Source organism: Zonotrichia albicollis, chromosome 29, assembly GCF_047830755.1.
Source record: "Zonotrichia albicollis isolate bZonAlb1 chromosome 29, bZonAlb1.hap1, whole genome shotgun sequence".
NCBI classification, from domain to species: Eukaryota; Metazoa; Chordata; class Aves; order Passeriformes; family Passerellidae; genus Zonotrichia; species Zonotrichia albicollis.
This window is the reverse complement of record NC_133847.1, coordinates 6,048,247-6,062,184: the sequence shown is the minus strand read 5'-3', so window position 1 is coordinate 6,062,184 and position 13,938 is coordinate 6,048,247. Positions and strand designations below refer to the sequence as shown.

At 49.8% G+C, this 13,938-nt stretch overlaps 1 protein-coding gene across 4 annotated transcripts in view; it reads left to right on the top strand.

Moving 5' to 3' along the window:
- The window catches only part of LOC102065136 (fibrillin-2), an 81,342-nt gene that overhangs the window by 9,457 nt on the left and 57,947 nt on the right, over positions 1-13,938 (top strand). For 2 of the 4 annotated variants that reach the window (XM_074528781.1, XM_074528782.1), the window contains exons 3-6: positions 1,719-1,801; positions 2,895-2,993; positions 6,026-6,121; positions 10,045-10,140. In XM_074528781.1, coding sequence (XP_074384882.1) covers positions 1,719-1,801; positions 2,895-2,993; positions 6,026-6,121; positions 10,045-10,140 — 374 coding nt within the window. Of the gene's footprint in view, positions 1-1,718; positions 1,802-2,894; positions 2,994-6,025; positions 6,122-6,893; positions 6,930-7,189; positions 7,199-10,044; positions 10,141-13,938 lie in introns of those variants that run through there. The other 2 variants (XM_074528786.1, XM_074528785.1) reach the window with 2 other exon arrangements.

Below are 13,938 nucleotides of genomic sequence, written 5' to 3'. Positions count from 1 at the left end.
CCTGGAGTCAATGGTAATTTTTTAAAAAAAGGTGAAAAAGTTGGGAATTGGCTGATGGGGTTCCCATCCAGCATTTCCCAGCCCAGGGCTCCGTTCCAGTGGGTTTTTCCTCTTTTTCCTCCTCTTTTTTTCCTCTCTTTTTCCCTCTTTTTTCCTCCCTTTTTTCCTAATTTTTTTCCCTCTCCTTTTCCTCTTTTCTCCACTTTTTTCCTTCTTTTTTTCCCCTCTCTTTTTCCTCTTTTTTCCCCCTTTTTCCTCTTTTTCTCTTTTCCTCTCCTTTTCCTCCTTTTTCCTCTTTTCTTTTTTTCTCCTTTTTATATTTTTCCTCTCTTTTTCCTCTTTTATTCATATATTTTCCTCTTTTCCCTTCTTTTTTACCTCCCCTTTTTTCTATTTTTTCCCTCTCCTTTTCCTCTCTTCTCCCCTCTTTTTTCTTCTTTTTTTCCCCTCTCTTTTTCCTCTTTTTTACTTTTTCTTTTTTTCCTCTCCTTTTCCTCCTTTTCCCTCTCTTTCTCCTCTTTTTTTTTTCTCTTTTCTATATTTTTCTTCTCTTTTTCCTCTTTTTTTTCATACATTTTCCTCTTTTTTTCCCCCCGTTTTCCCTCGTTTTTGCCTCTTTCCCCCCCCATTGAAATTCCCGCTGCTCCCTCCCTGTTTATCGCTAATCCCAGCGTTTGTTTAAGGAGCACAAAGGCGATGCCGAGCGTTTGTTTTCCCTCTGTCCTTCCTTCTTAGGGTCACATTCACCTCATTTGCATAATTCTCATTAGCTAATGAGTCCTTTTAGAGGCACGAAAGGTGAGAAAACAAAAATCGCTCCAGGGCTTTGCCAGCTCTGGGAAAAGCCCCAAGGAAGCAGAGCTGAGAGGGCAAAAAACCCTTTGGATTTCGAAATTTAGTTTTAAATTTAATTTTAAATTTATTTAAATTTTTTTTTAATTATGTCCTCATCCCTGGAAGTGTCCAAGGCCAGGTTGGATGGGCTTGGAGCAGCCTGGGACAGTGGAAGGGCTGGAATTCCATGACTTTTCAGGTCCTTCCATCCCAAACCATTCTGTAATTCCACGATTTTAAGACATCCCTTTTATCCTGACCTTTCTGATGGAACTGAGGGATCCCAGCTCTGAGCAAGCTGCTGATAACTCTGATTTTATCCCAAATTTGCTGAAGGTGATATTTTCTTTTTCCCCCCTTACAAACCAGCGTTGTCCTTCTGGAGTTTTTGCCTTGGGATCTCATTCCCTTCTCCCCCTGGGTCATTGCTGGGCCATCATCAATCCCAGCCTGTCCAGAGTGGGTTCTCCCCATGGTTTATTTTGAAAATAAAAATAAAAATAATTTTTAGCAGATGCTCAGCCAGGTTCACTTTGGGAGGAACAATTGGCATCTTTGGGTTTCAGCCTCCATCTCCCAGGATCCCTGCATGGAATCCCTTTGGGAAAGAGTTTGAGTCTGTTCCCTGATTAAAAATATTCCACTTTATCCATCCCATTAGATGGATCCACTTTATCCATCCCTTCTCCCTCAGTCCATGGGATTGATGCCTCATCCTCCTCCTCCTCCGCTGATTTTGACCAAAACCTCCCAAAATTACAAACAGGAGGGAACAAAGGGAAATGTCCCACAGGGAGCTCTTCCCTGCTCTCCTGCAGAGCCTGGATTTATCCAAAAGCCACTGAAACAGAGGGAAAAAACCCCAAACTGTGTTCGATTTTCAGCCCGAACGTCTGCGGCTCGAGGTTCCACTCCTACTGCTGTCCTGGCTGGAAAACTCTGCCTGGGGGGAATCAGTGCATTGTCCGTGAGTATCCCCCTGTCCCTGCCTCCATTTCACCCACCTGATCCAGGGATTTCCTGCTCCAGACCCTGGAGAAGGAACCCCAAACTCCTGGGAATTCCCAGCCCTGCCCGTCCCAGTTAAACCCAGTCGGTCCCAACTGGTCCCAGTTACTGAATTCAGCTTTTAATCCTCTCCCCGAGTGTCACCGTGTCCCCTGGCATGGCTGACATGTCACCATGTCCCACCTGTCCTATGGCTGTGGGACAGGAGGCTCCTGAGGAAATGATTTATGATTAATGGAATTCATAATTCCATTTATTGATGGGGACACTGCAAATCTGGTGTCACCAGAGGTGTTCCCCAGCAGGAATTTGCATTTTAAGGGGCCACGGGAGAGTGATTGAGATAAATCTCATTTGGATTGGGAGTTGGGAGTGTGATTGAGGTAAATCTCATTTGGATTGGGAGTTGGGAGGGTGATTGGGGTAAATGTCATTTGGATTGGGAATTGGGAGGATGATTGAGATAAATCTCATTTGGATTGGGAGCTGGGAGGATGATTGAGGTAAATCTCATTTGGATTGGGAGCTGGGAGGATGATTGAGATAAATCTCATTTGGATTGGGAATTGGGAGGATGATTGAGGTAAATCTCACCTGGATTGGGAGTGTGATTGAGGTAAATCTCACCTGGACTGGGAGTTGGGAGGACGATTGAGATAAATCTCACATGGATTGGGAGTTGGGAGGATGATTGAGGTAAATCTCACCTGGATTGGGAGTGTGATTGAGGTAAATCTCACCTGGACTGGGAGTTGGGAGGACGATTGAGATAAATCTCACATGGATTGGGAATTGGGAGGACGATTGAGATAAATCTCACCTGGATTAGGAGTTTTCCTTCCTATCTGGGCTGGGGAATCCATGAATTGGTGATGTCCTGCATTTCTGTGGGATAAAGATGGGATGGGATTTCAGGGATTTCCCACCCCTGCTGTGCCCACAGAGGTGCCCCAGCCCTTCCCTGGGTGATTCCTCACCTGAGGGACGAACCCAGGGGCAAAACCAGCTCTGGGAGTTGCCGGGGTGTGATCCCTGTCCTTGTGTGCCCCCAGCAATCTGCAGGAATTCCTGTGGGGATGGATTCTGCTCCCGGCCCAACATGTGCACCTGCTCCAATGGACAGCTCTCGCCCAACTGCGGCTCAGCTGGAGGTGAGGGAATTCTCCTCCTCATCCTCATTCCCTGCTCTGCCAAAAGGGAAAGGAATCCAATCCCTGCAGCCCCGCCCTGAACCGGGCAGAGCCCACCCAATATTCCACCTTTCACAATATATTCTGTGCTTTGGGGTGCTTTCCCTGCAGAAACAAATGGGATTTTGGAGTATTTTAAGGTCTCAGATGGAGAGGGACATCCCAAGGGTTGATTTCCCATCAGTGCCCAGCTGCAGACCCCTCAAACACAGTCAGGGGGTGTTTGGGAGAAGGAAATTTCTGGGATTTGCTCCAGATCCCCGGAGGAGCCTGCAGCCCTTGGGGAGGGGAGGCTGGGTCCATGTGGGAGCAATCAGGGAGGAATTCCAGGAATGCCTGGAGCCCTGGGAGCCCTGCATCCATCTGGGCACGGCCCTGGCATTCCCGGCACAGGGGAGGCCTCCTCCAATCTGCAATTCGCTGTTGGGGGGTGGATTTCTCTGCTAAAACAGACAAATTGTGCATTCCGTGCAAAAAACAGACAAATTGTGCATTCCAGAGGCAGGGAGAGCCACCCTGACTCCTCTGGAATAACAAAGAGTGGAGTTTCCTGCTTGGTTTCCTACTCCAGGGAGTAAGGATGGTTTATGAGTGCTCTGAAGGGGATGTTTAGGTGGAGTAGTGAGTGAGTAGAGACAAAAACCCCACAGCTGATCCCTGGCCAATAATTTGTAGGAAAAATCCAATCCAATTCCCAATAATGGGAAAAGTTAATGAGGATGAGCTGTCATCCCTCCTTTTCCTGTCATCTCTCCTTTTTCTGTCATCCCTCCTTTTTTTCTGTCATCCCTCCTTTTTCTGCCATCCCTCCTTTTTCTGCCATCCCTCCTTTTTTTCTGTCATCCCTCCTTTTTCTGTCATATCTCCTTTTTCCTGTCATCCCTCCTTTTTTCCTGTCATCCCTCCTTTTTTCTGTCATCCCTCCTTTTTTTCTGTCATCCCTCCTTTTTTTCTGTCATCCCTCCTTTTTCCTGTCATCCCTCCTTTTTCCTGTCATCCCTCCTTTTTCCTTTTTCCTGTCATCCCTCCTTTTTTTTCTGTCATCCCTCCTTTTTTTCTGTCATCTCTCCTTTTTTCTGTCATCCCTCCTTTTTCTGTCATCCCTCCTTTTTTCTGTCATCCCTCCTTTTTTCCTGTCATCTCTCCTTTTTCCTGTCATCTCTCCTTTTTTCTGTCATCCCTCCTTTTTTCTGTCATCCCTCCTTTTTTTCTGTCATCCCTCCTTTTTTTCTGTCATCCCTCCTTTTTTTCTGTCATCCCTCCTTTTTCCTGTCATCCCTCCTTTTTCCTGTCATATCTCCTTTTTTCCTGTCATCCCTCCTTTTCCTGTCATCCCTCCTTTTTTCTGTCATCCCTCCTTTTTCTGTCCTCTCTCCTTTTTTCTGTCATCCCTCCTTTTTTTCTGTCATCCCTCCTTTTTTCTGTCATCTCTCCTTTTTCTGTCATCCCTCCTTTTTCTGTCATCCCTCCTTTTTCTGTCATCTCTCCTTTTTTTCTGTCATCTCTCCTTTTTTCTGTCATCCCTCCTTTTTCTGTCATCTCTCCTTTTTCTGTCATCTCTCCTTTTTCCTGTCATCCCTCCTTTTTCCTGTCATCCCTCCTTTTTCCTGTCATCCCTCCTTTTTTCTGTCATCCCTCCTTTTTTCTGTCATCCTTCCTTTTTCTGCCATCCCTCCTTTTTTCTGTCATCCCTCCTTTTTCCTGTCATCTCTCCTTTTTCCTGTCATCTCTCCTTTTTTTCTGTCATCCCTCCTTTTTTTCTGTCATCCCTCCTTTTTCCTGTCATATCTCCTTTTTCCTGTCATTCCTCCTTTTCCTACAACTTTGGCCTCTGCCACCCTGGCAAATCCTGCCAAAGCCTTGCAATTCCTGGTTGGAAGATGTTCTTCTGCATTCCAGATGCCCAGGGGCTTCCAGCAGAGGCCAAATTTGGCAGGAGCTTGGCCCCAGCTCTTCCCAGCCTGGAATTGGGGTTGGAGGAGCCTCCATGCCATAAATCCACCGGGAGCTGCCAGATTCCATCCCCTCCTCCCCCAGAGCCATGGGGTTTTTGTGTGAAATCCACTTTTCACGTGATTTGTGGGGTTTTTTTTGTGTGAAATCCATTTTTCACCCCGGGCCCTTTCACACCTCAATCCCTCTTTGGGCTGCTTAAATCCCAAATTCCTTCACCATGCAGTGAGGAAACAGTTAAAGCCAACACTCGGTGTCCACAGCAAGGATAAAACTCTTCCCAATTTATTTATTGCTATTGTTTTCCTGCAGTGCCTCAGTCACATCCAGTGGCTCATAATCCTGTGGGAAAGCTGAGCTCTCACATGGAAGAATGGAGGATTCGTGCTTTTCTTTCCAAATTCCTTTTAAAAAAAAAACCTCTCCCAGTAACTGGATCTTGTCAAGGAGGCCACGTTCTGTTTGCAAAAGCAGGAGAAATAACTAAAAGTTGATGATTTTCCTCCACCAAGGAAATTCCATCCCCCCCAAACTCCTCAGAAGGCTTTGAGAGGGAGGAATTTGGAAGATTAGACAGCCCAGAGTGTGAAAAGGATTGAAAATGGAGCAATGATGGAAAACAGTGATAAAAAAGGGTGGGGAAATATTGGCCAAGTGTAAAATCCTGACAGAAAAGATTGTGACAGGGTTGTGTCAAAACCAGGGAATCATCCACGGCCTCGTTTGCAGGAAGGACAAAGCTGGAGAGGTTTGGTTGGGGTGGATTCCTTTAGGAAGTAAAAGGATGGATGGCTTTGGTTTGTGGGGAAGCCAAAAGGTTGGGATGGAGCTCAGGGAAATGTTCTCGCCCCCAAGGGTCCCCAGGGAATGGCACATCCCCACCCCTGCCACAGCTCCAGGAGCCTTTGGAAAACCCTCTGGGATGGAATGGGATGGGATTGTTGGGGTGTCTGGAGCCAGGAGCTGGATCCCTGACCCAGGGCAGTGTCCCCTGGCCCCGAAGGGACTCTGGGGTGACCCTGTCCCTGTCCTGTCCCCAGTGCAGAGCTGCAGCGTGCGCTGCATGAACGGGGGCAGCTGCTCCGAGGAGTCCTGCCTGTGCCAGAAGGGATTCACGGGCACCTACTGCGGGCAGCGTGAGTGCGGGCATGGGATTGGGATTGGGATTGGGATTGGGATTGGGATTGGGAATGGGAACAGGAATGGGGACGGGTTCTGCCTGTGCCAGAAGGGATTCACGGGCACCTACTGCGGGCAGCGTGAGTGCGGGACTGGGATTGGGATTGGGATTGGGATTGGGAGTGGGGATGGGAACGTGAATGGGGATGGGTCCTGCCTGTGCCAGAAGGGATTCACGGGCACCTACTGCGGGCAGCGTGAGTGCGGGACTGGGATTGGGATTGGGATTGGGAATGGGATTGGGATTGGGAATGGGATTGGGATTGGGTCCTGAGGGATTCACAGGCACCTATTGCGGGCAGCGTGAGTGCGGGCATGGGATTGGGATCGGGAATGGGATTGGGATTGGGAATGGGTCCTGCCTGTGCCAGAAGGGATTCACGGGCACCTACTGCGGGCAGCGTGAGTGTGGGAATGGGATTGGGATTGGGAATGGGAATGGGAATGGGAATGGGAACGGGTCCTGAGGGATTCATGGGCACCTACTGCGGGCAGCGTGAGTGCGGGCATGGGATTGGGAATGGGATTTGGATTGGGATTGGGATTGGGATTGGGATTGGGAATGGGAATGGGAATGGGTCCTGCCTGTGCCAGAAGGGATTCACGGGCACCTACTGCGGGCAGCGTGAGTGCGGGCATGGGAATGGGGATGGGATTGGGATTGGGAATGGCATGGGAATGGTATTGGGATTGGGAATGGGAACAGAAATGGGGATGGGTTCTGCCTGTGCCAGAAGGGATTCACGGGCACCTACTGCGGGCAGCGTGAGTGTGGGAACGGGATTGGGATTGGGAATGGGTCCTGAGGGATTCATGGGCATCTACTGTGGGCAGTGTGAGTGTGGGGATGGGATTGGGAATGGGATTGGGATTGGGAATGGGATTGGGATTGGGTCCTGAGGGATTCACAGGCACCTACTGCGGGCAGCGTGAGTGTGGGCATGGGATTGGGATTGGGGATGGGATTGGGAATGGGATTGGGAATGGGTCCTGCCTGTGCCAGAAGGGATTCATGGGCACCTACTGCGGGCAGCGTGAGTGTGGGAACGGGATTGGGGATGGGATTGGGATTGGGAATGGGATTTGGAACGGGTCGTGAGGGATTCACGGGCACCTACTGAGAGCAGCGTGAGTGTGGGGATGGGATTGGGATTGGGATTGGGATTGGGAATGGGATTGGGAATGGGTCCTGAGGGATTCACGGGCACCTACTGCAGGCAGCATGAGTGTGGGGATGGGATTGGGGACAGGGATGGGAATGGAATGGGAATGGGAACAGGGAAGGGCACCCAGGACACTCCAACATCAGCACCGTGTTCTCCTTCCCTCGGAATCTCAGCCCTCTCTCATGACCAGCAGAGCTCTGTATCAAAATACAGATTTTAGACAAAATTAATGGATTGATTGATTGATTGATTGATTTCCCTGTATAATGTATAATATATTAGTATAATGTAGATTTTTCAATCCATTGTAATATATAGATAAGAGATATAGATAGTATTGTATATACTATATTATCTATATGTAATATATAGATAATGTATTATATATTATAGAGATAATATCTATTACATAGATAAGAGATGTTATACCTTCTAATATATGACATATGCATAATATGGAATTTATAGTATATTCATACTATATCTCATATTATTATATTATAATGAGATATTATTATATATTATAGATGCATAATATATATAATGTACACCTATGTATTATATATAGTTATACATCTCTATAATTATATATTCTCTTACTATATTATCATTATATAATTATATTATGTTACAATTATTATTATTATAAAATTATATAATTTATAAATTATATACATTTATATATTATATAGGTATACATTATATAATATTATATATATATATTCTACCATGTAATACATTTTAAGAAGCCTTTAGTTAGCAAATAAGCATCATATCTTAGAAAGAATCTCTTCTCAATTAGATCATTTAGAACCTCCCAAATTCCAAATCCCTGTATCCACGTGGGAATCACTCCCACTGAGCATTTTTAAAGACAAAATCCCCAATTCTCCCCAAACTCCCCCTCAGCTCCCTCTGATCCCTCGCTGCTGAAACTTCCCCGAGAGTTCAGCCAGAGGCAGAGGCTCCAGATGGGAAATTTCATCCTGAGCAACAAAAGCTTGGGAAAATTCTCAGGAGCAGCAGCCCAGGCCGGGCTGGGACGTGCAGCCCTCACTACGTGCAGCTCCCAGCTCCATCCTGCTCTGCTCCCCTGGCAGGACATCCCGGCAGGCTGGGGAATGCTGCACCCCTGGCCCCCTCCCAATCCAATCCTGCACCCCTGGCCCCATCCCAATCCAATCCTGCACCGCTGGCCCCCTCCCAATCCAATCCTGCACCCCTGGCCCCCTCCCAATCCAATCCTGCACCCCTGGCCCCCTCCCAATCCAACCCTGCATCCCCCTGACCCCATCCCAATCCAGTCCTGCACCCCCTGGCCCCCTCCCAATCCAACCCTGCATCCCCCTGGCCCCCTCCCAATCCAACCCTGCACCCCTGGCCCCCTCCCAATCCAATGCTGCACCCCTGGCCCCCTCCCAATCCAATGCTGCACCCCTGGCCCCATCTCAATCCAATCCTGCACCCCCTGGCCCCCTCCCAATCCAACCCTGCATCCCCCTGGCCCCCTCCCAATCCAACCCTGCACCCCTGGCCCCCTCCCAATCCAACCCTGCATCCCCCTGGCCCCCTCCCAATCCAACCCTGCATCCCTGGCCCCATCCCAATCCAATCCTGCACCCCTGGCCCCCTCCCAATCCAATGCTGCACCCCTGGCCCCATCCCAATCCAATGCTGCACCCCTGACCCCATCTCAATCCAATCCTGCACCCCCTGGCCCCATCCCAATCCAGTTCTGCATCCCCCTGGCCCAATGCTGCATCCCCTGACCCCATCCCAATCCAGTCCTGCACCCCCTGGCCCCATCCCAATCCAATCTTGCATCCCTCTGGCCCCATCCCAATCCAGTCCTGCATCCCCTGGGCCCATCCCAATCCAGTCCTGCATCCCCTGACCCCATCCCAATCCAGTCCTGCATCCCCTGGCCTAATCCTGCACCCCTGGCCCCATCCCAATCCAGTCCTGCACCCCTGGCCCCTTCCCAGTCCAATCCTGCATCCCCTGGCCCAATCCTGCACCCCCTGGGCCCATCCCAATCCAGTCCTGCATCCCCCTGACCCCATCCAGCCTAATCCTGCATCCCCCTCGTCCTTGGGGGGTCCCTTCCTGCTCTGCAGATTCCATCAATCCATTATTTCAATCAGGAAAATTCCTTTGGCTCCAGCCCTGAGTGCAGGGTTTCAGCTCAGGGTAGCAGGACTAACTTTAAGTCAGGAATATTTTGGGTCAGGAATATTTTGGGTCAGGAATATTTTAAGTCAGTCTGGAATATTTTAAGCCAGTGACTATTTTAGGTCAGGGAACACCCAAGTGCTGCTCAGACCCCAGCTCCTTGCTCTGGGCACTCCGGGGTTAAATCCCTGCCCATCCATCCTCCCCTTCTCCCATTCCAGCTGTGCCATTCCTCACACCTTTCCCTGTGGGCATTTTCCTGTCTGTATCCACTCATCCCACTTCAATCCCAACGCTGACATTCCAGAGGGCAGGAAATCCTCCCCAGTGCAAGAGGAGTTTGTGGCCTCTGCAGAAGGGGGGCTCAGGCAGCAACAGGGAACAAATTTCCCAAGGAAAAAAACACCAAAATCTCAGATTTCTCTGCATGGGACAACACGGACAAAACTCTGACACTCCAACCACCATGGAGGTGACATCCCAGCCCCATGGAGGGGCTCTCCAGGAGGAAAAGTGATGGAATTCTCTGTTTTCCCTCGCAGCTGTGTGTGAGAACGGCTGCCAGAACGGGGGCAGGTGCATCGGCCCCAACCGCTGCGCGTGCGTGTACGGCTTCACCGGGCCCCAGTGCGAGAGAGGTGAGCAGGGATGGGGAATCATGGGCTGGGATGGATGGGGAGGAGACATCTCTGAAACCAGGGCTTGGAAATTGGGGTTTATGGCAAAGGGACAAGTGCAGGGCCATGCTGGGAGCTGCCACACACAGCTCGGAGCAGAAAAGAGCAGTAAAAAGAAGTAAAGAGGATGAGAGAGTGAGGTTCCTGTTACAATACCTTAAATCTTCCTCTGGTCATGGAATTTGGGGTTTATTGCAAAGGGCCAAGTGCAGGGCCCTGCTGGGAGCTGCAGCCACAGCCCAGAGCAGGCCCGAGAGCAGAGAGAGGTAAAGAGAGAGAAGGCAAGAGCGTGGTAAAGAGATGAGAGAGTGAGGAAGAGTAAAGAGGGTAAAGAGAGAGTAAAAGAGGATGAGGTTCCTGTTACAATACAATAAATCTTCTGGTCTTGGAATTTGGGGTTCATTGCAAAGGGCCTGGGTGCAGGGCCCTGCTGGGAGCTGCAGCCACAGCTCAGAGCAGGCCCGAGAGCAGAGAGAGGTAAAGAGAGAGAAGGCAAGAGCCTGGTAAAGAGATGAGAGAGTGAGGAAGAGTAAAGAGGGTAAAGAGAGAGTAAAAGAGGATGAGGTTCCTGTTACAATACAATAAATCTTCTGGTCTTGGAATTTGGGGTTCATTGCAAAGGGCCTGGGTGCAGGGCCCTGCTGGGAGCTGCCAGCCACAGCTCAGAGCAGAAAGTAGAGGTAAAGAGAGAGGTAAAGAGGATGAGAGAGCCAGGTTCCCATTACAATACCTTTAATCTTCTTCTGGTCATGGAATTTGGGGTTTATTGCAAAGGGCCAAGTGCAGGGCCCTGCTGGGAGCTGCCAGGTTCTGTGTCCCCTGCTCCAGGTGACCCTGGGCTGTTCTGGATGATGCCCAAGCCCAAATCCTGGGATTCTGTGAGCCCCATCCCTGCCAAAAAGGGCTCACCCACCCCAAACCCATCCAGCTCCAGATTTACTTAAGGGCTTCACTTGAATTTACTTTGCCATCGCTGCTTTAAGGAGAAATAATTTGAATTTTAAATTGGAATAGCTGAGAGCAGGCTTGAGAGAAGAGAGGGGTAAAGAGAGTGGGAAAGAGTTTCAGGGTTGGAAGGGAGCCTAAAACCATCCAGGAGCACCTTCCACTGTTCCAGGCTGCTCCAGCCTGGCCTTGGACGCTTCCAGGGATGGACACCCCCAATTTTCCGGACAATTCTCCTGTTCTGCAGCAGTTACAGATTCTTTAAACTCTCTCCTTGCCTTTTCCCAACACAAAGGAATTGCTTTAGTTATGGAAAATGAGGAGGATTTCTCTCTGGAGGGCTCAACCCCTAAACCTGAGCTCCTGTGAGCTCCTCCTCATTTTTTTCTCCTGAGATTCCCAAACCCACCCAGACACTGGCTGGGTGTGAGCAGAGAGCTGGAAATTCCTGCAGGAAACTTCTGGAGAAGGCTGGAAAATCCAAGTGTAACGTGTGTGGAGAGAGGGGCTGAGCAAGGGGAGGCTCTGGGGCCGTTTTGTATAAAATTCTTTGCATAAAGGAGCATTTTCACAAAGCCTGCAGAGATTTGGCCGAGCCAGACTTGTGCGAGAGACAAAACAAATCCTGCAGCTGTGTCCACACTGCTCCTCCCTGCCAAGGCAAACAGAGCCGGGCTGGGAATGGTTCCTGGGGGGGTTTGCAGCCAGGTGAGCGCCTGGGGTTGGCCTTGCAGGGAAAATTTGGGATTCGGGGAGCAGCTTCACCCTCCTGAGGGGAAACTCCATCCCCAGGGCTGCTGAGAGCTGCAGGGTTTGGGTCATGGGGATCCTTGGGGGTCCCCAAAGGAGATTCCAGCCCCTCCTGCAGCTCCACTCCTCCTTCCCAAGGGGTGAGCGATGAATTCAGAGCAGAGCCCGAAGCCCTTTGCTGACAGGGAGAAAGGATAAATCTCCTCTCAAAGCCAAGGAGTGTCCTGGGCTCTGCCAGGTGTGGAATTCTCTGTGCTGGTAGCTGGAGTGATGAGTGAGGAGCATAAACACAAACAGAGCACAAGGATTTCCACCTCAGCAGGAAGGAAAACTGCTTTTCCTGGAGGTGGCAGAGCCCTGGAGGGGATTCTCCCTGTCTGGATTCTCCCTGTCTGGATTCTCCCTGTCTGGATTCTCCCTGTCTGGATTCTCCAAACCCTCCTGGTTCTGTGTCCCCTGCTCCAGGTGACCCTGGGCTGTTCTGGATGATGCCCAAGCCCAAATCCTGGGATTCTGTGAGCCCCATCCCTGCCAAAAAGAGCTCACCCACCCCAAACCCATCCAGCTCCAGATTTACTTCAGGGCTTCACTTGAATTTACTTTGCCACCGCCGCCGTAAGGAGAAATAATTTGAATTTTAAATTGGAATAGCTGAGAGCAGGCTTGAGAGAAGAGAGGGGTAAAGAGAGTGGGAAAGAGGATAAGAGAGTGAGGTTCCTGTTACAATACAATAAATCTTCTTCTGGTCTTGGAGCTTGGGGTTCATTGCAAAGGGCCTGGGTGCAGGGATCTGCTGAGAGCTGCCAGGCACAGCTCAGAGCAGAAAAAGGGAGATAAAGAGAGAGGTAAAGAGGATGAGGGAGTGATATTCCCATTACAGTACAATAAATCTTCTTCTGATCGTGAAATTTGGGGTTCATTGCAAAGGGCCAAGTGCAGAGCCCTGCTGGGAGCTGCCAGGTTCTGTGTCCCCTGCTCCAGGTGACCCTGGGCTGTTCTGGGTGATGCCCAAGCCCAAATCCTGGGATTCTGTGAGCCCCATCCCTGCCAAAAAGAGCTCACCCACCCCAAACCCATCCCGCTCCAGATTTGATTGAATTTACTTCGCCGCCGCAACGAGAAATAATTTGAATTTTAAATTGGAACAAAGTGAATTTCTGAGTGCTGAGAGCAGCCCCAGTCAGAGGCTGCTTTGTGCTGGCAGCAGAACAACCCCCCTCACACCTCGTGCAGGAAATTCCCCCCTCCAGAGGGAAATACCCCGGAGCAGGCACTCACAGCATCCCAGCATCATTTCCTCCCTCTCCCTGACGTCTTTGGGGGATATTTTGTGGAACCTGAGCTCCCATTACATCAGTGTGGGAGGAAAAGCTGCAGCCCCACAAGGGCTGGGGCTGTTGGGGCCAGGGGCTGCTCGTGGATTTACAGCAAAATGAAGGATTTTGATGTCATGGCTCCGCTTCCACCCTCCCTCAAGCAGGAAAAAGTGACTGAGTTTGACTCATCAGGTGATGTTTGGGGCTCCAGGGATGAGGTTTTTCATTTGGGGTTGTTTTTCCAGCCAAAATTAAAGTTTCCCTGTGGAGCCTGCCCCTGGGATCCAGGAGCTTTTCCCAGAAACTTTTTCCTGGGATCCAGGGAATTTTCCTTGGGATTCAGGAGCTTTTCCCTTGGATCCAGGAGATTTTACCTGGGATCCAGGAGATTTTCTGTGGGATCCAGGAGCTTCTTCCAGGAACTTTTCCCTGGAATCTGGGAGCTTTTCCCAGGAGTTTTTCCCTGGGACCCAGGAGCTCTTTGGAATCCAGGAGCTTTTTCCTCTGATCTGGGAGATTTTCCCAATAACTTTTCTCTGGAATCCAGGAACTTTTCCCTGGAATCTGGGAGCTTTTCCCAGGAGCTTTTCCATGGGATCCAGGGAATTTTTCCTGGGATCCAGGAGATTTTCTCAGGAACTCTTCCCTGGGATCCAGGAGCTCTTTGGAATCCAGGAGCTTTTTCCTCTGATCTGGGAGATTTTCCCAATAACTTTTCTCTGGAATCCAGGAACTTTTCCCTGGAATC